We start from the raw sequence: 27419 nt of genomic DNA, 5'->3' as shown, positions 1-27419 counted from the left end.
TATGGTCTTCATAACACTTACTGTATATCATTAGATAGGTTAATCATGTCTGTGCCCTTTGGCTTTCTGACATAATGGTAAAATGACTTGTTAATATAAAGGATTGAAAGGTCCTATACTAAATATGTAATGTCAAGAGAAATGCGTTTCCATTAAGCCACCTCAGCCACTCCAAAGTAAAGTTTTATTACAATGTAACACTACAGAGATGAAAAAACACTTTGCTTATGCTTAATAAGTGTTATGAAGAACCAAAGAAGTGTATTTTAAGGTCTGTATAGTAAATGAGTAGTAGATACATTTTTGCAGTCCCTAAACTTAAGTGTTACCAAATTTATATAACTGATTAGATAAAATTGTAACTAAGAGAATTTTGCAGATGACAATAAAGTTGCAGATAAGCAGCTACATATTGTTTTCAGAAAGAACTCAAATAATATGCAATTTGCCACAAAATACAGTAATGTACACAAATACCAAGGAAGTAAAAATATTCAATTAAAGACACAACAGGGGTGTCTGGAGCCCTACTAGAAACACTTCAGAGACCTTAACCAAATAGCACGTAAACATAAATGATTAAAATAACCAATAGGATGTTGGGTTATATCGCTCACCGGGTTGAGTATAAGAGAATAACACACTGCTGAGGCCACCTTTGGAACAGTGTGTGCAGTTTGACCTCCATTTTTGATGCTTGGTGGGATAGGTTCCAACTTCTCAATGACCCTACTCAGAATAAGCGGGTTTCAAATGGATGGATGAATGTCATATAACAAACATAACAGCACTATAGAAAGTAAATCTACTCTAGGGCCAATGAACATGTGCTACAAGAAAAGGAGTTGAATCATTTCAGTTTGTGTAAACAATGGTATTAGAATATTGTTTCAGCTTTCTGGGTTCAAACCCATGCGCTGCTGTTGTCTTTGGAGTCTGCAAGGTGTCACAGTATATTTATAGGTTTACCTTGTGGACTTCAGTTTTCCTCTCACATGAAAAGATGTATATCTTAGATCAACTGGTGATTTTAAATTGGCCGCATGCAAACATGAGTGTGTAACTGTGCATGTGCTATGTGATTGGCTGGCACACTATCCAGAAATTGTTTCTCTATTCTGCTGAGAAAGGCAATCGCCTATCACAACCACAAATTAGCTTAATTTGGTTTGACAATGCTACGTGATGTTATAAAACTATGAGGAGTACCTGCAGGGTGGATACTAGATATTGCCTTAAAAGTAATCGATGTGGGGGCACAGTAAAATGGAAAAATTGCCCACTTATATTGTAAACTTTTCACACAGAGCTGTTGATACATCAAACAAGATGTCTATAAATACAAGTGGGCACAATAATTTTTGGCTTGACAACAACTGATGACACACATTGAGCTAAAATGTCTATTTAAATTGTATTTTCTTAAAATTGTGTTAAATCAGAGATATAAACGGACTATTGGATACCATTAACTCTATGTAACTCATTAATATATTTCCTTCCATCAGCAATGTCTAGCTGGAGAAGCAACTGTCCAGCATCCTCTGGCGGTACGCTCCAGAGCGGTGATGCCTACTTACTGATTTGAGCTGGACACCACTATCAGCCACCATTTCACTATCAAAGTCACATGGCCTTTGGGACCTGAAGAAGCAGTGACAGGATACCAGTACACCAAAGAGCTCTTACAGCAAAACAGAGAAATCCCAGTTTGCCGGTCATATCCTAAGTGCTTCAGAGTGCAAAAGGAATCAGGCAATGGATTATCAACTGGTGCTACAAACACTGGCCTTTTGTGAGTAGGCTGGATATTTTCTGGCAGAGATTAAGCTGCTAGATGCCCTGGCTCCCATTAGCTCTCTAACAGGGCGCAGTAGTATTTATCAGCCTTTGTTTATGAAACAATTTATCTGGGACGAGATTAATTGAAATGCACATTAGTAACCAGAGCACAGAGAGTTGCAGACCACCGGGGCTCCATTTGTCCTGATAGAAGCCCTTTTTTTCCTTACACGATAGAGCTTATTTGCGGCTGGGAGCATTTAATCAAGTAACAGGCCAGTTGTGTGGAACCAGAATCAGTGGATATTGGATTTGAGTTAAGATGACACTGAGGATCAGAAGCATTGACAGGAGCTGGCTATGTGACCGTCATGAGGCTAATTTAAGGTAATTCAAGCTAATTCAACACAATGCCTTAGTAATGAATACAGCAAGGAAGAAGGAAAGAAAGAAAGAGAGTGTTTGTGAGTGTGTGAGAGAGAGAGAGAGCTTGCAAGTACAAATGTGAGTATGTGTTTCTTGTTTAAACCAAGATAATTAAGGGTTTGCAGAGTTCTTCTCTTGTACACTTTTGGGAGAGGGAGGGTTAGGGTCTTTGTGTGGGAAATTAATAGAAGCCTCAATTCGTTTGATTTTCTCGGTTTTAATTAGTTGCGAAGGGATAAGTAGAATTAAGTACAAGTTAAACGGCCTAGAAAGAAAAAAAAAAACATACACACACACAAGCACATTGAAACAAATTTAAATTAGAGTGACTTTCCTTGATTGACCAGACCCCTTAATACCAATACAGAATGTGTGCTTCCACAGCAAACTGGAACGCACTTGAGGAAGGATTGTACAAATACATCTGAAAATGTACTGATTTTTACTGAGTTTTTGATAAAACTAGAAGGATTTCAGGAGGAGGGCTAGCTTGATTGACACATAACATTCAGAAGTCTATAAAAGAATAAAGAGTGATGCTTTTTATCAGGGTAAATTTGAGGGTGGCAAGAGGTCTGGACGAGAACATATTGTAATACACCTTACCAAAAGGACAACATGTACACCTGTAGAAAGAAGGACGTTATACTTTACAAGGTCAGGAGGAGACAGAAACACATTCAAAGATGTTTGCAGAATGATAAACCAGTCATCCTACTCATTGTGAAGGTTAGAAGAAGGCCACAGATTGGCCGCCTTGCACCCATAATCTAGAAAGTACCCAAAAGTAATGCAGCAGACCAAGGAGCTCACTGGAGTAGACAGGTGGATTGTACACACTGACAGAGTATGAGAGGATGCTGCAAAAGTGGTCCAGAATAAGGTCAACGGTAATTCAGTACACCAGGAAATGAACACACTAGGCCAATGTTTTGATACTTTAGGCTCTCTCTACTAAGATATCTACACAATATATTAACAAATACATGACATCCAAGGTGACAGTGAAGATTCATTTCCTTCCTAATAGATCCAGAGAGGTGAATATTAAGAGTGTCCTCGTCCAGTGATCTAGAGACCAGAGCTGCTAAACGAGGAGCTCTAGAGAAGCAGAGAAACAAAGGCTTCTGGCATAGTGTGGGTCCTTATGGGTCTCTACCTGACCTGGAAAATTGTTCCAGATGTGAAGTGAATGCTGTAATTAGTAAGGTTTGCCCTTTCCTGCTGATTAGCAGCCCATTAAGCAGGACTCGGCATCAGGGCTTGTCAGCTGCACTTAGGTTAACCTCATCGGCAGAGAGGCTTTCAGACAGAGAGAGCTAAACAGCTAAGCACTTTCCTTTGTTGAAACATTAAAAAGCCTGCTTCTACTGTGAGGCATGCATTTCTCCAAGAATCTGTCAGCACATAGATGACGACAACTGCCAACATTAGCACTTGCTTACATGCACACATTTTAAAGAAAAAACATTTTATTTACTGTATCTGCAAAATTCTATCCCTGTAATTCATCAAAGGAGCCTAAACTAAGAAACTAAGCTAGAAAACACAAAGATACTCAAGTTCTTACCACAATGAGATAGCCACCCAAACATATTGAGCCAAAAAGAAAAGTGAGCCTTCACTGTAAAATCGGGATCCTCAGTTCTATAACTTGACATACAATTCAGCAAAAATAAACAAATAAAATCATGCAACACATATATTTTCAAATCAGATATTCTTCAAAGCATGGTCTTAACTTGAACATATTCAGCCATTTCCACCCATTGTCCGGTATGGCTGGGTGGGTGGGAAGGGGGTAGAAATTTATGAAGGCTTGCATACTGGGCAACGCTGCAGTCTACCAGACTTATGATCATGAAGTGAAGCGAGTGGGCACCAGTGTGCTTTTACTGAAGACACCAGAATCAGTGTCAATCTAGTTTCTTTTAATTTAGAGTATGATTCACAATACAGTCCGGTTTCTCAAACTGAAAGTCTCTCCTAAAAGCGACTACTCAAAGCCCAAACCCCCCTTAGCACTCAAACAACTTTTATGTTAAATATAGCCACTCAAAGCCTCAATCATCCATAAGTTGCAGCTTCTTCAAATACACAGTGCAAAGTGAAAAGAGCAATCAGGGCAGATGAAATGAGAAGAATTGTTTGAACATGTCCAGAAAAAAAATCACTTCCTAATGAGCAAAAAGTATTGCATACACAAGTGTGCCGTCATTTTTCCTTTGAATACTGAACATGTGCAGAGGGAGGTGCCATGTTTCACTGTTAAACAAGCAAACTGTGCTGCTTTCTCAGAAAAATGATGTCAGGCTGTCTGGGGCACACTCTCAGGATAGAATCACCTTCTTGGCCAGAGAGAAGCCAAAGAGGTGCCAATCTTGGCCCCTTGTCACTCACAATAAAAAGAGGCACAGAGAGAGAAGAGTAAAACAAAAAGAAAAATGCTTGTAATCCACAAAATCATCATTTTTTAGATGGTTTGCAATTTTTTTTACGTTTCAAATAACAGCAGAACAATATCAAGACATTTATAAAAAAAAAACAAATAAATCAACTAAACTGAATACAATAACTAATAAAAAGAACAATGACATTGGCATTGAGCCTCCCAAATGTTTGCAACTACAAGGCAGGAGAAAGACACTGCTTACCTCTGGGATCCAGTGGCTGAAGATTTATGTCCCATGTCACCACAAACAAAAATTACTGGACAATTTTAATGAAGATAAGCACATAAGAAATCTGACAAATGAGAGGAGACCACTTAGCTGATCAGGCTCTTTTGTTTAGCTAATAGCTAACCTGCCCCCATATTTCATCCAGATTTTTCTTAAAGGTTGTCAAGGTTCCTGGTTCAACTACATGTCTCTGTAGTTTGTTTGAGATTATTTCTTTGTGTAAAGAAGTTCTTCCTGGCTTAAGTCCGAAATACAGTTCCCCTTAATTTGCACTGGTGTCCACATGTATGCGATTCACCCATAGGCTTAAAGAATTCTACTAGATCTACTTTATCAATGCCTTAAAGAATTTTTGAAGACCTGCATTAGGTCCCCATGCAGTGTCCTCTGCTGGAGACTAAACAGTCTGTCAGAGTAGTACCCATATTTAAGTCCTTAAGTAGTATGGTGTTTAAACCTGCACACAATACTCCAAATGTCTATGAACTCCTTGTATTCTTGATGATTGAGTGTTAATCTGAAGTTTTATCTGAAATTTCTCCGAGAAAGTAACCTTCAATCTATTTTGAACAATTTTCTGTTTAGTTCACAAACAATCTAACAGCAAAAGACTTAAGAAAGATGGATAAGAATAGAACATCCATCCATCATCCAACCCACTATATCCTAACTACAGGGTCACGGGGGTCTGCTGGAGCCCAGTCCCAGCCAACACAGGGCACAAGGCAGGAAACAAACCCCGGGCAGGACGCCAACCCACCGCAGAGAATGGAACATGAGTCCATTATATGGTATAGGCAAACAGATTGAGACTCGCTGTATGTTGGTGTCATTTATTAGGGGCCAGCTGACCTAACCAAAGGATACCAGAGATAATTTATATACCTCAGTTTTATGAACTTGCTGTTTCCTTTCCAGAGTTACAGCAAGGCAGATTTCACCATCAACTGCCAGAATGGAAGACATGGATAGTGCATTAATAAAAAATAGGAAGTGGTTTCCCCTAGACTTTCTCGTATACTTAGATATGGGGATGGATATTTGAGGAGTACACCTCAAGACAATGATTATATTTTTATATTATGTACATTAAAGAACCATCAACAACAAATCAAATCAAAATAATAATGAACAATTATTATAAAAGTAAAGTTGAACAAATCGGACTCTGCAGCTGAATGAATAAAAGGTAAAGTACCACTTCCGGTTAGCAGAAATAGCCCAAAAGTTGATAGAAATTTACGTTTTGTACCTAATACTTGTATGCAAAATTTGGTTGACATAAGTGAAAGCGTTCTCGTGTTTACATGCACACACACAGACATAATTCTAAAAATGGTATTTTCAGACTCAATGAGATCTAAAACATCAAGATTCATTAAAATCTCGACATGGAATATTTGGACGATTACAATACTTATGCTTTGTATATGAGAAAATAACAAATACACTCACTGGGCCAAAATATAGCTGCAAGTTAAGTCAAAATGGCCAGGATAAAAAGTACTTTAAAGAACTACTGCACTCCCTGTCGAATGAATGTTGTAACAACAACACGTCCTTTCTTTCAATCACTTTTCTCAATTGCACATTCCATGTGTATAAACAGGGAGACAAGAAGTATAATGAAGCAAGGAACACGATTCCACACAGGAATCATATTATGATTTAAGAGTCTGGTGGCAAAGACAACACACCATCTGTGACTGCTGACCTCCATAGTTGGGAAAGAACATCTCTGAGTTGTCCAGATAAAGCTATCGTAAACACAAGATGGGTGATGATGCCTCAAGAGAACAAATTAAAAGTCTAAAGTGAGCTGCTAATTTGGCTGCCAAAAGTAAACCATACTTGGATTAGTTAATAAGCCAAAACATTTCAGGACCAAAATATTCACAGGCTATAGAGATACACGTAACTGAGGTTGGAGTAAAGTTTAAAAAAAAAAGTGCTAATGACAGACACTAATGCAGTCAATTAACAGGCTTCCTCCGTGATACTTGGGCGGTCATGCTCATCAATCTACACCTTCGAACTACAGGCACTTTGTGCACTTCCACCAAATAATGTGCACCCATCACCTATACGCCAATTAATCACCGGCCTTCCCTCATTAATACTGTACTTTCCAGGACTTTGATCTCCCAGCACCTTGTGTGCATTTTTCCCTGCAATGCTTATTCTCACTGGTAAGGCTTTAAGCACAAACTCTAATCAGACAAGCCAGCTGGTCAGTGCTGGACTGTTGAGTGTCCGTGATGCTTTTCTGTTTAAATATACTTATTTATGTATTATTATAAGTAAGAAGGCTAAGGTTTGAAATGTAAATGCAGACAGCTAGGCTGCTCCTTTAAGCTACTTTTGGTGTTGTTCCTTCAAGCATCAGAGCTTTTTAATCAGTACGTCTTCTTAAAAGTGGCTGTAATTTTATGCTTCTAAAATCCTAAGTCCTGATATCCACATACACACATTCTGTCTATCAGATGCCGCAGAATCAGGCATGACATATTACCACGGCTTGCACTCACTAAAAAAAAAAATGCTGTACTGCATATTGAGTAAGAGGGACACTGATACTGACAGAAAACCTACAACTGGTCACTTTGGTCCCAAATCACTGCACTAGGGGTGTTAAATGAGTAAAACACTGGACTATAACCCATAGGGGTGTCAATTTCATTCTTTCTACTGACTCCGTGTGTAACCAAGAACGAGTCACGCGTCTTCAGAGATCTCCAAATAAATGTGCTAATAACTGTGCTATGCTGTTGTGATTTGTAAAAATATATCAAATAAATAAATAAATGTTAGACACTAATGCAGAAGATATCCAAAGAGGAAAGCCATTTATTTTAGGAAACCTACATACTTTTTGCTTGTTATCTACATTGTTCAAAATTACACACTGTTTTACAGTTGCCATCAGTAGTGGTGTCTACTAAATAAACAACAATATTGAAGACAGAAGTCATCACAGTTCAGTCCTGCCTGGTGTATCCTTGTTGAATGCTCTGCTCCCAATTTTAATTTGGACTCTTCTAATGGGTGGCCCAAACAAAAATAATCAAATGTGTATCAGAGTAAAAGATAACTGATTTCAATGTACAAAAAATAAAGAAAAAGATATTCTAGAAGACATTAAAACTGAAATGGTGAGGAGATGGGGTCACCGAGAGGTGAAGTCAAGAATTAAATTCCAGCTATACACGACATCATATATATCCTCTCAATGACAGGGTGGGCAACAGGGTCCTGTGGCTACAATAAGCCTGATGTGAAAATCCAGTGGGAAGTTACAATTTCACAGCCAAGAGATCAAGCAGATACCCAGACATGGAGATGAGTGCAGCTAATAAAAGTTAGGAGCAGGAATGAGAACAACTGCATAAAGTTGAGAGCCAAAGCCTGTGTGTCAGCAGTTCCCTTGTGCGTCTTTAACTTCAACAGTCACATACAGCAGGAGGAAATCAAAAATGAGAGATGGAAATGCGGCTCCCGTCTCGCTGAGTGCCTGGGCGCTGGAAACGGTTTCCCAACAGTACTGGTGGGATTTCTTTCATGAGAAATTTTGTTCTCAGAGAGGGGTTGGGGGTGGGGCAGCACATGTATTTATAGGCAGGGAAGGACCCTTAAACCAGCTTCACTATTCACAATTCAAAAGAACACATCCTAACAACTATAACATCAAAGAGGGAGAGCAAGACAGAGAGAACGAGAGGTAAAGTGAGAAGATGGGGAGTTTGAAATAAAAAAAGAAAGAGTAGATCCAAGAAAGACAAGGGGTACAGCACATGATAGACAAGAAAAAATTAAACATTTAGAGCAAGAATTGACAAATGAAGTCCAGTCACTGACTGTGCTGAGTTTGCATGTTGTCACTATGTCCGTATAGGTTTCTCACCGGATACTCCTGATTCCAAACAACATACAAAGAATATTTTTGTTAGGCTAGTTAGGTTAAGCCCTGCCTTGGTAAGTGCATGAGTGGGCCTTAAAATGGACTTCTATGCCATCCAGGAATATATATTATGCCATCTGAATATGTTTAAGCCTCAAAAAAATTAGCTCAACACTAGATTGTTGGTTGGATGGGTAAAATGAGACATGTGGAAAGAAACCGAAAAAATAAATGAAGTAACATGAATGAAAAAGCACAAAAAAAAATAGTTAACACTGTTGCCCCAAATCTCCAAAGAGTTCTACTCCTAGCCTGGTCCCCGTATGTGGATCTTTGTGTTCTCCACCTTTCTATGTGCACGTCAATTTCCTCCCACATCTCAAAGAAATGCAGAGACTCTGCTGTGAGTGAGTGTACTATGTGATGAACTGGCAGCCTGTCCAGAGTTCCTGCTTTGCACCCCCTTACTGCCAAGATAGACTCTGGCAAGCCACACAATAAATCAGCTTAGAAAAAGGGTACCCAGATGAAAAAAGGAAAACTAAGAACACAGAATAAAATTTGAAAGTATTTTTAAATGAAAGAAAAATGGAAATAGTAACATAAAAAGTGAGTGTAAAGGAGAAGATGTAGAGAGGCCAGAATGAGAGGCGCCTGGCATTAAACAGAAACACAGAACTGCTTGCGCACATCTTTCAGCCACAGACAGTGTCTGATAAAGGCTGATAAGGAATCTCTTTGATGTTCAGTTAAGTGTAAAATTAAAATGTATGTGTGTGGTTTCTTCGATTCTGAGGGGGGAATTTCTAATTCTAACTCTCCTGTTGGAAAACGAGGGAAAAAAAGGCAGCTTTCTTTTCTCATGATCCGTCTGCCTGTCTGTTTTCTGCTTGCTCCAGAGAGCTGAGTCGTGATTAATCCTGCTAGCTGCCCTTGTTGATCAGCGCTACAATGAGGTAAGTAAATATCTCATCTGTAATGAAGCCAAGAAGACCCGCTACTCTGTGGACATGCCAGCAATTTGGCAGAATGGCAGGGTAAACTTGGCAACTGTATTGCCTCCTTACTCTCTCCCCCTCTCTTTCTCTCCCATCCATGTCTTTCTGAAATTCATGAGCAGTTCCCATACCTACTCTAGCCAATGTAGTTTTGCAAGGTGATTCAAACTCTTGGGCTACAGTTATGATTATTAAAGCTCCACTACAAAAAAATTGCACACCCCTACACTCATACTCTGGTACTTCAGCAGGTATTTTACTGAGATGAGCTGATCCAATAGTCACTGGCACAGTACGCAACACAACATGAACCTCATCAGCTACAAGCTGGACATGCTTTGTAGAAAGCACCCACTTAATAGCAAATCCCGCCTAATCACAGGCTCACATCCCTAAGCCCTATGGCTAACTCAAGTAAAAATAAATCTCTTCATAGTTCAGCTTCCTAGTGAAAATAAAACCTGCAATGCCAGCTTTTGGTTTAGCTCTCAGTGGGGCACTATGCCAGAGTCTCACAGCTTTAGATTTGCACACACACACACCCACCCTGTGGCGTCGTCAAATGTTCATATCTTGCAGCTAGTGGCCCTCTCTGAATGGACCTCGAGAATTTTTACTACCACAGGATCAGATACCCAGCTGGTAATGTCTGCACTTTCATACAGCATGTGTTTGGCTGCAGAAATTGAGGACTTGTTTGCCCACATTTGAAAATGAGCCAGCAGCAGATTCACTGTGTTTGCCTTGGCTAAGCAAATAAAATCTAACAAGAAAGTTGGGCAGGAGGAGTCCATTCTTAGCCAGATATCCACAACTCTACAGTACATGTGACCAGCTTTTCATCTTCAAATAAGCAGATAATGTCGACTGGTCTTGAGCTCAAATCTGTTCCACAAATAGTGTCTAATGTTTCACCTCAACAGTCTGCAGCATCTCAACAATGCTCTCTGTTAACTCATTACTGCTTGAACACTCAATCTCGCCAACAAAACTGGCCATTTTCCTTGTCACCTAATTGCAGCCAGTTTCCATTCAGAACTTCCAAAAACATGAAGTCTGCCTCATTAAACTTTCACCTGATGACCAAATCTGCTGACCAAACCACCATCTATTGACAGGTCCCTTCAACACAAACTTTTATCTGTTCTCCCCACTACCATTCTATATTTATCCATCATCTGGCTACGCTTTCCATGACAGGTTGTAATCAATCGCAGTATCTTACTTTGCCATCTTTTGAGTATGACTAGCACACCTGTATGAGCACTTGGTACTTCACTACAAAATGTATGCATCTGTTTGACCATTCTTTTCATCCCTTAAGCTAAGCAAGTTAAGTCTCTCCCCCAAGTTGTCTTCATTCTCTTGCAATGACCAAACCTGTGTACATCTCCAAGCACATTTTTCATCAACTGACCCTAACGTCTCTCTGAGAACTGTCATTATCTTCTAGCCACTCTCATATCACTTTATCTCCTCAACTCCCTGGTCACTGTCTCAGCATCTAGCATGAGCTGGGCAAAGTGACTTTCAGAGCGGGGGAGCAGAAAAAACACACAAAACACAAGAGTTAAGTGGCAGTGATTCAAATCTTCAGTGTCTACTTTACTACAGCTTGGGCTATTGTTCTTTTCAGCAACTGTCAGCACCTTGTCAATCATTTCCTGCTCTGCCGCCGGGGTCAGCTGCCAAGCCCACCATGCGTCTCAAGCTGCTTCTTATTCACCTCTTAAAAATGAGAACACAGCTTTCATTAGCTCCCACGCTTTATGCTTGGCTTAAGCACCGCAGATGCTCAAAGTGATCCCCAAAACTTCAACATAAGGTAATAATATAAATCATTCTAAAGATAAAAAGATGACTGGTGATCCATGTCTCACTCTCTCATCTCATAATAAATGTCAAAAACATGCATGCAAAGCAGAAGATGCTGGTGTATTCTACTATAATTATGTGCCCCCGGCATGATGTTGGCTCCCAGACCTTCAAGAAAAATAGTTTATGTAGAAACAAGCCCAACATTTGCCATCATCATCAGATGTCTAGCAGGAGTGTTTAGTCAACTAATACTGAATAGCAGGGTACTCAAGGACTTGATGGGAAAGCCCCGTAATGAATTCTGCTCAATAGCCCACTATATAAATGAGAAAGCAACCTGTGGTCATTGCGAGAATATTGGTGGAGTTAGTAAATTGTTTGAAACTTTCTTGGTCAAGTCTGTGGATTGCTTTGTATTTCCAAACATTGCCTAGAATTAATTAAGACAATATTGGTGGAAACAAAAAATTGCAAGCAGTTCAAAACTGGTACTTTTTTCTCATTCTGGTGTTCATACTTTAATGTTGAGTTTTATTTTAGACTATATGTTGTAGTGGACACTGCATGTATTTTAGTTCTGTATTTCCCTTTTTATTATTTCATTTTTATAACTAAAAGAATAAGCTGCCAGAAAGGTGGCAAATTGATTAGTGCTGCTCACTCATGGCTCCAGTCCTGGCTTTATCAGCAGCTTCTCCTCATGTCCAAGAGATTTTTCTGGAAATATTTGGCATTTTTTCCCTGCATGGTAAATATTCAGGTTAGGCTGGTGACTCAAGATGACCTTAATGTGTGTGAATGTGGATGTATGAGTGAACCTGAATCGCAATCTGATCATTTGGATAGTTACCTACCAGGTAACACTTGTGGTCGGTCGGCCACTCGGCAAACATCGTACACCTGATGAGCCACAATTATGGTGAAACATGGTTGTATACTCTTTGTATTATTTGGCAGGTACTGTATCTCACACACACACACACACACACATATATATATATATATATATATATATAAAATGCTAGGGTTTGTCCGTTTGTCATGCAAAATCTCATGTACCACTGGCCCTTGAACCTTGATCTTGGTCTTAAACAAGTCATAACTTTATGACCTGATAACACTGCTATAGCAAAATATTGGAGGTGCAGGCTAACCCGGCAATGTAATCAGGCCTCTTCTCATATCACACAACAGCACAGGCATGCCCCAAGAAAAGTTGTATGAGCACAAGCCACGGCTGACAGGAAAAGAACAGTGGCAAAAACCTGCTGAGAGTGAAGTGCATTGCACAGGCCAATCAGCCGTGCATTGACTGCAGGGTACACAATCTACACGTGACAAAGATGGACAAGGTGTCTTTGCAAACAGATGTCTGCTATGGTCTTTACAGCAGACTGGTCATTTTCATCACAAGGCATACAGTAAGATCACAAAACAAAGTCATACGTATTGTTATGCCTCAAAAAACAACAAGATTTGCAACCTAAGCTCATTATGTAGCTGAAAGCAGGAGCCATTTCACCGACAGCGAATGAGAAATGATGTGATGGCAGGACAACACTGCACATACCAAAATGAGAGGTCAGCTTGAAAACATAAAAATTGAGCAGTTTGCTAGCACTGTTCTCCATTGTCTTGCATGGCAGACTTCACAATACAGAGTGCATGGCATGAATTTAAAGAACACCTTTCAGAAGAAATGTAAGCATGAAAAAGAAGTGAGTGAGCCACCTTTCTCTGGGGACTGGGGGTCTGAGTGTTTCCGAGTACCAAGTAAAACTGAAACTGAAAACACTCTAATAAACAACATAGCACATCTCTAAGCAAAAGCCATCATAAAGCGCTTTTTACTTCAAACAGAATAGCAATATGTCTCAAAAGATGATAAAATGAATACCAGCGCTGCAATTTTAAAATAATAAAAATCCAAGAAAACTTTACAGAAAATATTAAGTCTGTTGGTACAACTTTGAAACGATTAGGCAACCGGTCAAAATATTGAACAACGCAGGAGCTGACCAAAAATAGCAGCTGATCAAAGCCCTAAAAAGTACAAGCAAACACTGCAGAGGCTGCTTACTGCAATAGCAGATCTAAAAGGCAAGAGAGCAAGTATAGGTTTTAGAAGTCGTTAGAATATGAAAATCGATAGAGCCTCATGGATATACTAAGAGAGGAGCACTGGATGCTGGCTGAGTAGTAAAGATTTGGGATTGTGATTTGAATGGTGCTGAAAGATTTGAAGTACCGGTATCTGAAAAAGTCCCAAACTTCAGAAAGATACCAGTTACAAGCAAAGCACAGATTAAGTTATGCTGAAAGTAAGGCTTTCCAGCTAATGGAAACAGAAATTAATGTTAGGTTGAAGGTAACAGCCATCTTATTTAATTTATTGTAAAAATTGAGTCTTTCAGAAAAGGCTCACACTGCTTGTTCATCACTCACTGGAAATGCTGCAAGCTGGAGTTTGTTTTCCTCTACTCTGCTTTTAACTTGCCACTTCTTTTGTTGGCCAGATCTTCTAATAGCACAACTAAATTACTTTTTATGCAAGGTGTATGTACATCTCTGTTTCTGTTTATGTACAGTTGTAGCATACTGATTTTTTGTTGTTTTTACTTGTAAGTCTGTGCTAGTGATCTAAATCTGTCTTTATTGAGAGTGCTATATTAAAATCAAATAAAATTAATTTACTATAAAGAGTTCAGATTGATTACAAATGTTGTGAAACAGGCCTATCAACTTATGGTACTATGACACATCACAATTTATCCATTCAATCATTATAATATCAACTTGACCGTACATCCTCACATCCCTGTTTATGCTCTCTTGTTACAGGTTATAGATGGCTATGTTTTTTGGAAAATGTACTTTCTGTGAACAGCAACACTTCACACGATGCACTTAAATTTTAACAAATGTCAGAAATTCCATACAGCATTATAAAGGTGAGATTCTGCAGTCAGATGCTTGTCAGTAAATTGCATAATTTTTTGTTACTTTCTAATCTCACCCAATAACTACTCTCTTCCTGAGAATTAGGTAGCAGCTTCTTCCAGGCTCATTGAAGGGGTTGTCGCACCATTTTCACAGGTTTCAATGAAAGTTGTGTTTAAGAGCTGATTATTTAGTTTAAATAAATAGATTAAAATATAGTGTGGCTCTCTATTGATGAATGAGGTGCTTCTCTGCATGATGTTACACAACATGGAGAATTCTCTTGCTGACAAACTGGTATCATCTTTAAGAATACTTTGCTTCTGAAAGGCAATCAAATAAATTCCTTCACAATGCAACTCCATGCAAGTTGATAATTATCAAGAAGGAGTGATCAGGAAAAAAAAAGTTACAGTTTAGGGTAACTCCTATTGCTCCAGCAAGGAGCTGGAAAGGACTTAAAAGGTAGTGCTGCTCTGTTAAAACATAAATATCTGTATATTTATGTCTTTCATAAATGTTATACTAAAAATATAAGACCTTCAAAATCTTTCCTCATATAAGCTATTCTGTACGGCATCATAACCAGGGTGGCTAGTAACATGCAAGAGAGTACTCTCTGAAGTGCACATTGCAAAAAAGAAATAAATAGAATAAAGATTACAGGTTCTCAGACTCCAAATCTATCAACACACCTTCTATTAGGGGAACAAGATTCAGCAATAACAGAGGCCTAGGTGGCAGAAAACTTCTGTACTTCAGACTATTTAGTGGATACCTTTCTAAAGTGCATATAATGCCTGTGTTCAACTGATTCCTATGAAATGGCATCTTGACTTTTAATGGTGGCCTATGCACAAACTATAGTGATAAGATGGCTTCTGAATGAGATGAGACTACAGAGCTATCTAAGGAACAGGAGGCACCCAATGCTACCAATTCATGGGTCACTAGAGGGCCTGTAATTGCTTTAGGCTTTACAAGCTTCCTCATGACCACCCCCCAAGACGCTTTTCAAACAGCCTGACTATCACATGACACATGATTTAGACATAGCTGACCGGCAAGACAGTCTGCATTCCCAAATGCAAAAGGACAAAGAGGAAGAGGTCAGTAAGCTAAGCCAGAAGATGTTGAGATAAGAAATTATTCCAGTTAGACGGTAAAATTAGCTTTGGATTAAAAATTTGAACAAATAGACTGTGATATCTGTGCTCTTAAAAAAAAATTCAAGGCTTTACATTAATACACCCAAACCCCAGTTGATTCATCTGTAATTACTGGTTTCCAAATTTCTATTTACAGAGACTAGGTTTTGTATTACAGGATCACAGACATTAGACCAGCAGCTATTGATATGTGGTACAACCAGTCCAATGCAATACACATTCACATTTGTTCATATTGGGCCAACTAAAAGTCACAATTAACCTAATACGTACACCTTGCGGCAGGAAACTAAAAGACTCAAAAGAAAACCCAGTAAACACATAGAATCAGCAAACCTTGTGTAGAAAGTGACTAACTAACCCAGCAACTGAACTGAGCTCTGCATAGTCAAGAGTCAGAAGTGCTAACGACTGCACTACTGTGATGTTGAATAACATTTAACATTTTGATAGTCGTAAATTGTCATTTAAGAAGTATTTGGTGACTTAAAGAAAGAACCAACTGTCTTTAAATAAGTCATAGTGAACTTCCCAAAGTTTAGGAATGCTATACTTAGTTTTGCCAGGGTCCTTTGTTATACAGTAAGTCTGTGGAGGATATTCTATAAGCCATTCCTCCCAGGTAGGCCACAAACTGGCCAGCCAGTCAGATTAATGGAGTCCAAGTTAATGGAATGGTATTGTTTTCAGCTAGGAGTCTTGTTGAAGCAAGAATTGATATGAAGCAGGGACTGGTCATTGAGGTGTGGCTGTTCAGGATTGGTTATTGCATAAAAAGAGACACTCCGTACCATGACGGCTGTTTGGTCCATGACAAGTAACACTCGGTGGGTACGGCCCACACTAGTTGATACCATCAGAATAGGTGATACCCAAATGACTGTTTATAAAGTGTTTCTCCAGTGTTTCGGACTGAAATCACCAAAGCCAAACTCCACCAAGCCTTGCTCAATGAAACAATTGACTGTCTAGGTGCTGTTAATAGTGGGAATTATCACACAGGATTAAACAGCTGGGTGTCAACATGCTGCATAGGTTTAAAGCATGATCTGCTAAGAAGTTCTACTCATAAAGTCACTTAGGGGTCTATGGAGGTTTTACATTGACCTTGGTTACCACACTGGGTGACACCAACTCTAGTTACTCCACTGATGTGAGAGAAATTGGTATAAGTTTGGTATCTCAGTCTTACCATCTCTCGTTGCCATTTTCCATCCATGGAGGTGGAGGCCTGGCCATGTTCCATTCAAAGAACATGCGAGATCAAGAGCCATGATGGACAAAACTGGACCAAAGACTAATGAAACATGATGAGCTCATTATTACTCAGGTCGTTTACTATTATTTTGCCAACACTCATTTAACGTTTAATATTTTTGGGCAAATTGTCTGTAATAAATCAATAAATGTGTAACTTAACTCCTGTCTGTTCTTTCACTCTAATATTCTGGTATTATAGATGGAAAAGAGAAGAGAGGAAGTGATGAACTACAGCAGCTGACAGTGTGGTAAGAGCATGGGATTTAAGACATTTTCTTGCATTTTACATAATAAAGAGTATAAAGGGGAGAATAGGGTTACCCTAGGACCGTAATGCGACACACGGTCCACCACTGTTTTTTCATTCAAGCAATTTTTGTCATTAGCCATTCCTGCTAATTTTAATAGACCAGGAGTACTTAATTCTGGTGCTGGAGGCCTGCAATCTGTATTGGCCGCGCGTTTTCACTATAAAATCAGTCTTTTCATCAGAATGTGGCTTTTATTGTGATGATGGTTTAATTAGTTTCTCACTGACTCATTTCTCTACTTTCTAGGTCAGGTGTACTCTTTACTGGGGGCACTGGAGCCACAAATTTTCACTGTAACCAATCTTTTAATTAGAGGAAAATTCCTGAGTTGAACTGAACTCAATGTATAGTAAGCCTGTTCATTGTTCAGTATTTGTATTCAGAGTGTGAATGCAGAATTAATCAAAATTAGCAAAAAATAAAATATTATCATCTTGACAAATCTACTTATTTGTACCAAAAGACATCTAGACTGCTACTTTAATACAGATTTATGATTTCTACTAAAATGTCCTTTAAAACTAGGAATTTTGCAAACAACCAGAAGAGTAGTGGTGGATAATTCATATTGAGCCTGTGAAGAACAAAAAATTACAAATGCCTGCCTGTTTTGTGAAATCAATCAATTTTTAGGAAAAAAAATGATTTAGGTCTCTTAAAATGCAACAAATTGTGATTGTTTTGTCTGCACTTTTTCAGAATGCAAACATTTTGAAAGTATGTTCTAATTTCTCCTAGGAAGAGTAGAAACCAGTTAATAAAAGATCAGAATTAAGCTGGGACCTCAATAAAAAATACAATCCAGCCTCTGATTAAGTGCTTGGTCATAGCAAAAGCCCATCACCACTGTGGCCTCTTAGCACTGACAATGAAAACCTCTCAAATAGATGGACTGAGGTCCACCTCTGTAATAGAAAATAGCAGAATGAAATGTGAAATGGTGCGTCAGCTATTAATACAAAGGTAATTAGTCTGTCACTGTTCTTCAAACTTTTTCTTCATTTCAATTCATGTCATTAGCATTTTGTCTTATTTCGTAGCCAGTTGACCAGTCATCATTGTAACGGGCAATATGTCCATCTTCACTTCACTATGAAGTTCATCATAGAGTGGCCTCTTTAAAAGTTTTGTAAAAAAGTTAAAAACAAAATGATTAACAAGTGAATTTCCAGGTCTCAGATACAATATTCAACCCCCTGCTGAAGTTAATAATTTTCATTTCAGTTTATTTATTGTCATTATGCCTTTCAGTACACTGAAAGGTATTTGCTCGACAGTTTTTAACAAGGTTCTGAGTTCCTTTCACAGTCCAGATATAGTTTTAGTTTGTATGAGACCATCTGAATCATTCTTGTTGGAGTATCATTGGGCCAGCACTGATTTCTGCTTTGTACCCATTGTTGCTGTAGCAATGACTTCAAGTGCTCCTGACCATAATAATTTAAACATTAAAAATTAAGGGATGAAAGGGAATTTGGAACAACTATCACGCCAATGTTTTTTTAAAACTCACACCATTATTATCTGTCGGTTTTGACTCTACTGTTTAAAAGCAAAAACAAGCTTATAAAATAGAAGTTAAATAAAACCTTGAAATGGCACCTAACTGCGAATATGGCTCCATTCATACCAGACTGTGCATGGGCAACATAGTTGCTTATGCCAATGCATTTTGAAAGAGTACTGCCTCATGACACTAGCAAGCTATACTGTAGACCTAATTTCGATAGGTCCAACTTCATTATCTATGTGCTGATGACAAAGTTCTCTGTATACCCTCCTGAGTTTGTCTCCTGTACGAATATTTGTAAGATTGATTAGTGTCTCTAAAACCTGCTCTGTTTGTGTAAGATTGCTCTGTAATGGGTTAGAATTAGTTCCTTTCTTGCATACAATGCTACTAGTTTAAGCTTCTACACTACATGATGAACTGGGATGAGAAAATGAATGAATGATAGTTTAGTATTTGGTAGTGTGTTGAGGACTCTGATTTTCGTAATAACATGAATATTGCTATGGAAAAATCTGTCTTGTAGAAGAATCAAACTACTAAATCATCAAATCAATCGTTGTCCTTAATGCGTTACATTTGGGAACCTTCAGTCTTCCTAGGCCTCCTGCAAGTCAGATTGATTTTTTAAGAAATCATACATTTACTTGTTCACCTCTAGATTTTTGTTAAGGAAGAGAGACTTAATAAGGTACCATTATTTTGTTAACCAAAGTTAAATGAATAGTTTGTGAGAGTTGATAGACTGCTCTTTGCAAACAGATGAGCAGAAAATACAACTCTTGGCTTTCCCAACACAAGACAACTACTTATGCCCAAAGGTATTGTGGCAGCATAGAAAGCATCAGACTGTCATCTCATAACTCCAAAGAAACGACCCAAGCCATTATAAACAACACTACAACACTAAGGCCTTGTGAGCAATTGACCATTTCAAGCCTCAGGACATAGAATTTGGCTCTGATGTGATCCTTGTTTTTACAAAGTGAAACAAAAAGACAAAATATGGGCAAAGAGCCATTTTGCTGTGACAGGATTAGATTACAGCAGCAGCACAGATGTGCGCCCCTCAGATATTAGTGAGCTTTTGTTTCTCGCCAAGCCTGGGAGCTTTAAACCCACCGGAAAGAAAGAAAGAAAGAAAGAAAGAAAGAAAGAAAGAAAGAAAGAAAGAAAGAAAGAAAGAAAGAAAGAAAGGATTCCTCCCCATGCCACAGTCCTTTTTACAAGCTACTTTGTAATGTGTTAGTCATCCCCTATCAGCTCCAACAAAACATTAATGTGGAGATTACAAATCCCTGGGGACTAAACATGTCCACCAACTTTACAAGTCCAGTAGTGAGCTTTGGCTCAGACTGGGAAACATTGCCATCTATGTTCTGTATAAAATCAGGTAAAAGAAAACAAGAAATCAACTAATTGCTTTTAAGTTGACAACACTGGTCAGTGACTATTATACAAGGAGCTTTTCTTGGTGAACACAAAAGATCTTACAAGAACGTAAAACTATGCCACAAGATGAACAAATTCATACTATACTGATAATAGCAAATATATACAATGAAATCAGCTTGACAGTATGTCAAAGAAGACAAAATGAGAACCAATAAAGTGGGTATAGACGATATGCAGGGGACAGAGAACATTAGCAAACACATACAGAAAAAAATCCCTCAGCCATAAGAACACTTCTTACATTCCCTGACTAGGCCGCTGTGCCCACAATTTCCCCTTGACTTGGACTGCCTCCTCCCAGTCTATGCCAATCGGGTCCAGCTGCTACATGAGTGACTTGGATGGTTATAAACAATTCAAAAGCTTAACCAATTAGTGAAACCACTAAAAAAGTATGTGATAAAAAAAAAAAACCAATAAAGCAGATGTCCAATTAAAGCACCCATGAGAATAAACAACCCTAGTCACAAAACTGTAACTTTGTGCTGAATGTAATGAAGGCTAACTTGTTGCTTCAAATGGCCACAGGTCACTTCAAGATAGCCCAAAGTGACAAACACAATGAATAACTACTTAGCCAATCACTACTCTCAACCTGAACATTTCTCCAGAAATACTAAAAGCTTTCATCCAACACTAATCAAGATTACTGTCACACTTATACAGCGTAACTGCGTCAACAGATACAAAAAGGAACATACCTGAGTGCTGCTAACTCTGCCTTCCTGGAAAGAGCATTCGGCCACATTGTTAGTACAGATGTGTCTGTATTTACACCAGTGACATCGGTACAAGCTACTCACGCAGGAAAGGCACCTGGGAATAAGGAAAAAGAAAAAAGATAACACATCAGTTACATAAAGCATACAACATTTTACGCCAAGTTTCAAGTATTACATATATTTGGAAACTGTCAGAACATTCCAAGAAACAGTCTTTCAGAATGTAAAGCCATGTTTTGGATGAAAAGCTCCTGTTGAGATGCGGACGTCTGTGCTAGGATACCAATTAAAAAAAATCTGCACTGAGCAAGGATTAAGGAAGCCTTTCGGCTCAACCCGTATCTATAAGGGACAATCTATTAATTCATCTGTACATTTCCAAATTCATTTAATCCGAGTCAGGGTCACAAAGGAAGGAACCTGACTCAGCAGCATCAGATGCAAGGCAGGAATGTGCCTTAGATGAGGACAGCAATGCTCTGCAAGGCATGTTAGAGAAAGGTGACACTGAACTAGGCCTATTTTTTTTCTTATCTTAGCTTTCACAAATAGTGACATGCAAACTAGCACTTTGGCATCCAAAACATACACTTAGGATCAACAAGCTCACAATGACATCTAGAAGTACGTGGACATGGAAAAGGATATGAGTGAATTAATCAGCAGCCACTAAAGCAATTGCTGCATGTTATTTTAACTTTTCCACCAAACACACTACTTTATTACTACCCTGCTGTTTGCCAGCATCTTCCTTACCCCCAAACTTCTCTTAGAAATCACCCAAACTCAACCTTCACTTGCTCTGATCTGCTTGGAGAAGGATCCCCATGTGTTCACAAAGGTTCCTGTCTCCACCAGTCTGTATAACTGCATATCATAATCTGTTCCTGCTCTTATCAAATTTATGTTTAATGGAAGCAGGACATGTTAAGAGAAATTCAGACAACGGCAGTACACTCTCACTCTCACAGTGTTCCAATGAACCTGACTATGACAGAACACACAAATTCAGTTTAAACTCTGCAGCTTCCACATCACACACCTTTTAATAATCAAACTATAAATTAACTAACTCAAACTAGAACTAGTAACTTGTTGTTTTATTAAATCCATGTACCTGAGTAGGTGTTTCATTTCAAGAGTGGGGTTAATATACTGTACTGATTAACCAATCAGAACACATGAAGGCTTCAAAAGACGTGTTGATTCATAGACTGACAAATAGTTTTAAAAGGAACACTCGCTGGCTGTTGTCACAGTGTTTCTGTTATCTCTTAAACCTAATGTGTCACGAGGAATAGCTGACTTATTGGAAATTAAGAGATAAACTAAGATAAACTGAGATAAGAGATAAAATGTTGTATAAATATTACAAAGTTTTTCTTTACACAGAGAAACACAAAAACATGGAATAAGTTGCCAAGCAGTCAGGTAGACAGTAGGACTTTGGGGACCTTCAAAGCTAGACTTCATGTAATTTCAGAAGAATTAAATGGATAGGACTGGAGAGCTTTGTTGATCTGAATGGCCTGTTCTCGCCCAGATTGTTCTAATATTCTAATGTAAGCATATGACAGACAGCAAGTGGAAGTTAAACATCCACAGCAAGCAGTTTTTACCTCATGCTGCACATCTTTTTTCCTTTCTTTTAAAATAAAATTGCACACCCACTATTTTTCCTAAGCCAAGCAACATAGGAGCAAGGGCTAACTACAATCTGGGCTCTGCTCCCTTCTGAAACCATAGAAGAGCTAACGGAGACATTTATAAAGAAGACTCTTCTCCTCAAAAGCTCTCCAACCCCAAAATACGGGTGTGTAAAAACTCTACCACCATTATCTCAGGATTACCTCTTTAAGTCTACTTTTTTAATGCAAACTTTTCATATCAGTTTCCTAGAGTAAGGAAAAGAGTCTAGAAAGTCCATTCAACAACTCTAGCCCTGTAAGTCGTTCGCAGTGAGTATACACAAGGACTAGCCATGACATCTTCAAGTTTTTGATGAAGTGCTTGTGCATTATTGGTGCAGACATCACTCTCTTCATCCCTTCAGCTCTTTTCATTATACACTCCAGAGTCTGACTTTGGCTTGCAGTAAGTGCTATCTGTTATATCATTTGAGATATGGCAAGCTTGTTAAGTATCTTGTGTTATGATGTTCTGCTTTAAAAGCAATAAACAGATGGTACATTTCTAGTATCTGCAGACATGAGGGCACGTTTATTAAAGACCGATATAAATACAGGCAGTGCACTTGATAGAGCCAGCAGAGCTTCTACTCATATAAGAATATGCTTTAAAGAGAAACACAAAATGCAGATTTGTGAAACAGTCATTTTCATTGAGTTTTTTTATTTCTACAAAATGATTTGTCACCTTAAGAGAGGTAAACAAAAGTGGCCATTCAGCTCTCAGCCTGCTGTCACCTCGTCTGCTCTGGAGTTCATTGTAAGTTCCAAATATTATCATGTACTGTACTTGTTCACAAACATAAGAAAGAACTTGGGAGATTCAAGGATTCTGCTCTTTCATAACACAATATAATGATTAAAGGCAGCAGCCATCTAAAAGCATAACCTTGATAAGACAATAATGTCACCAGTGTTGGGTTATTCTAATTCTACACTATAACAATGCAGTATAATATCATGTCTTTCATGTTAAAAGTGTATTTTTTATAAATAGTCTATCAAATACCTCATTTCACAAGGAGAACTAAATATGATAGTCCCACATATTAAACAGTTTGGCTTAACCTGCTTCTATTATGGAAGAAAGGCAAACTTCAGGAAAGCATAGCAGTGCGTCTCCAGCAACCTGTTTTTAAATCCCAGCCTCCTGACCAACTGTGTGGAATATGAATGGTGTTCCAGCATTCACATTGGTCTTCTCTCAGCTCAAAGACGCTGAACTGTTAACACTAAAGTATTTCAGTATGCGCCTTGAAAATTCACTGGCCTCCCATACAAGGTAGATTGCTGCTTTGTGCCTGATGCTGCTGCTAAATGAGTGGTACCCCAAAACTCTGTAATGAAACAGACATGTTTGCACAAACAATTGGATTCAATACAATTTTAAGCTTTGTGCCTGATGCTGCTGCTAAATAACCAGTTTGCCAAAACTCTGTAATGAAATGGACATGTTTGAACAAACAGTTGAATTCAATACAATTTTATAATTTTTAATTGGTGCATATGTGGCTTCAAAAGTGAAGGGGAACATGAGATCCAGAAAGATCACCCATCATGAGCTTCTGGGACTGATGCTGAACACCTATAATGTCAGTACGGTAATCATATCTCTGATTAGAATTCAAATATACAATAAATTGTGTGTGTACAAATGTATATTTTTGCCAAGTTTTGGGCTGGTGCCCTTTGCAATGTTAGCTTGTCCTTTGTATCCAATGCACAGATTTTCCACAGCCTTGAACTGTAATAAGCAGATTCAACAAATGAATGAATAACGAGAATATACAACCCTCTGAAAAAACTACCACAACTACCACACCTGACATAAGTACAGTATCCTGTGCCACATTTTTCATCACCACCATGGTTCAGCTTATATCACACCACATCTGAGCTGAGGTTCTGAGTTTTGCATATAGAAGGAGAAAAGCCTGTGGCAGACATGATGTGAAATATAAATATATCCAATTGTTTTCATTCTTTCAAGTATAACAGGCTGGGTCCAATAGTTCAGGGGTCAGGAAGAGCCACATGACACCAAGATACTTTATAACAGGGTTTCTTAAGCTTTTTTTTTCATGACCCAATCTTGCTCACCTTGGTGTCTTCAAGACCCATTTCATGACTGTCACATTGGAGATGCTGCCCTCCTTGGAGAATCACAGCCAACACTAGTAGTGGAGCAATGTCAATTGCTTAAATGACAGGCAGCACCCTATCACTTTGCAAACCATACACGACTTAACGGCAGTAGCCCGTGACGGATTTTGAGTTTTTGGGACCTTTTATAACATGTGGGCAATTTTATATGAGACAAAGGGAAGTAAACCTGTCCAGGATTTTACACATTTTACAAGTAAAATATTCTACTCATTGACATGCTTACAATATATGAAGGAAATAAAATGAAAGATTTACGCTTTTTATCTGCTTTCAAGTTATTGAACTTTTTGCTCCAATTCATTCAGCAACAACTGTGTAAACAGAATTATAAAACAAGAAATCTATTAATCACACAAAAAACATCGGTGGGGGTTGGCTTGAATTTGGTACCTAGGGAATAAATGGTTAGAAAAGTGAGCATAAAGAGAATGCCACAGAGGCTGAATAAGACATTTCTGTAGCCAGCACTCACAAACCCCGGAGCTTCATTCTATTTTCTTTTTTAATGTCTTGCAGAAGTACAGTAATTACTATTTGTATAGAACATTTTAAGAATTCACATACTGTTAGACAATGACCCTCCAAATGGGATTTTGTGTCCTGTGGGGGTGGAAGAGAAGGAAGTGGTTGCAGGTGGGTCTTTTTGCGTTTTATATACTATATTTCAAAGGAAACAGGCTCTTGAAACCTAAGAAATTGTGGAAAAAGAAACAAAGGCATGGTGGGGTGGGTGGAGGTTTCTAAGGGGCAATTCTCCACCACTTCATGTTTGTGCTAGGGAAACAATTCAATGGAGAATCGTTCCCACAGGACTGTATAAACAAGGAAGTCTGGCACAGGCTGCCACCAGGCCATAATCAGGTAGGCCTGCCTCAGTTGTCATGGAAACGGGTACCACATTGAGGAAGAGGCTGGTGGCTCGCTTTAACAGCATGAAGGCGTTTGATCCATTAGCAACAAAGAATAAGCAGGCATGGGTTTAATCCTAAAATGAAGCAAAAAAAAATGATTTAGACTTGCAGCACATGGTGTCTTTTAGGGCTACTTCTGAACACATATGTGATATCCCAAAACTACATTCTAAATATTAGCTCTCAAAGAGTACTCAGTGGAAGGGTTGGTGGCAGCAAGAAAAATATATCATGTTAGTTAATTTCTGGATTTCTACTCAGGCTATTATTACTTGAGGAAAGGCCATGACTTTTCCCAGGTTTGGGTTTCACCGGCTTAATTAATGTCTGTAGTTAACTGAAAGCTTAATGGAGTTACCTCTAAATATTTCATTTTCCTCTAAAATTCCAAAAACATACATATTGGGATAATTGCCAAATCCAAACTGACTGACGTATGTAGAGGATAGGGTCTTATAATGGATTGGCTTCCTATCTGGAGTTGTTTCTGCTTTGCAACTGATGCCCTTGTCATTAAGACCAGCTTCCAGAGGTAGCACTGCAAGGAAAAGGTGAGCTCAGGAAAAAATGATGGATACATATTTCAAGGGCTGCTGAACATGTAAATGTCCAGACTGTTTTAGCACAGGCATGTTCCAGAGAACAGTAGATGAACACATAGAATCCACCATTGTCTGGTGTGACTCTCGCAAACACCACACAGGACACTGCTTAATTATAGAGACAAGACTAGTAAGCCCACCTACTCTACCCTATGGGACTTATGAAAGTGAGAAGAAAACAAGCATCAGGTGAATAAATCTTTGAAAACAAAAAGCAAATGCTTATTAAAATGCCTGAAACTAAAATTGAAGCCCATTACCTTTAACTTTATAACATAATGTAAATTTCTCAAAGCCTCTTAAATCAGCTCAGGGTCATGGTGGCCATGAGCATTGCCTATCCTGGGACAAGTCAGGAAGCACTAAACAACCTAAAATGCATGAGTTATCAATTATATCAATACTCTCTCATAGATCCAGAGGCCTGAGTTCAGTTCCTTGTTAACTTGCTCTTGTCCAACTCGGCTTCCTCTAGGTCAGGGGTGTCCAACTCTGAACCTGGAGGGCCACAGTCACTGCAGGTTTTCATTCTAATCCTTTTTCTAATCAGTGACAAATTTTCATTGCTAATTGACGTCTTTTCCCTTCATTTAAATAGACCTATTTTTTAAGGATTTAGTCCTTTGAATTGATTGTTTTCTTTATTAAATAGCAGCAAAATAAAAATGAGATGTGAAGCGAGCCATTAGATGACCAGCTAAATCAGGGATTCAAACTCCAACCAATTTAACTCCAAACAATTAATTAATGAGAAGTCAATTCTTGCTGTTAATGAAACCCGTTATTTAATTCCATGGCTTGTTGGTGGTCTTATTTTGACACAGCAGGTACTTCCAAAATTGTTGATTTTCTGTTTTTTTTTAAGAGCTAGGGGGCTCTGCTCCCTGCTCACTTCGCTCGCCAATCCCCGTGCAGGCGCTACGCTCTAGCCACTCTGTGGCTCTGCCAATCGCATATGGGGAAGCAGATGTACAATTTAAACGGACTGTGTTAATGGTTGTAGATATTCTACAGGATACTGTAAGTTGATGTTTTCATCTTCCATACAATCATCACCAACTGTTTCAGCATAGTCTATTTCT

At 38.6% G+C, this 27419-nt stretch overlaps 1 protein-coding gene across 5 annotated transcripts in view; it reads right to left on the bottom strand.

The window, feature by feature from the left end:
- Positions 1-27419, bottom strand: part of plxna3 (plexin A3) — a 314725-nt gene that overhangs the window by 114606 nt on the left and 172700 nt on the right. For all 5 annotated transcript variants that reach the window (XM_039773770.1, XM_039773774.1, XM_039773773.1 and 2 more), the window contains exon 9: positions 20950-21064. In XM_039773770.1, the coding sequence (XP_039629704.1) occupies positions 20950-21064 (115 nt within the window). The remainder of the gene's footprint in view (positions 1-20949; positions 21065-27419) is intronic.

This window comes from Polypterus senegalus, chromosome 13 (assembly GCF_016835505.1).
Source record: "Polypterus senegalus isolate Bchr_013 chromosome 13, ASM1683550v1, whole genome shotgun sequence".
Lineage (NCBI taxonomy): Eukaryota > Metazoa > Chordata > Cladistia > Polypteriformes > Polypteridae > Polypterus > Polypterus senegalus.
This window is presented reverse-complemented; position numbering and strand designations above follow the sequence as displayed.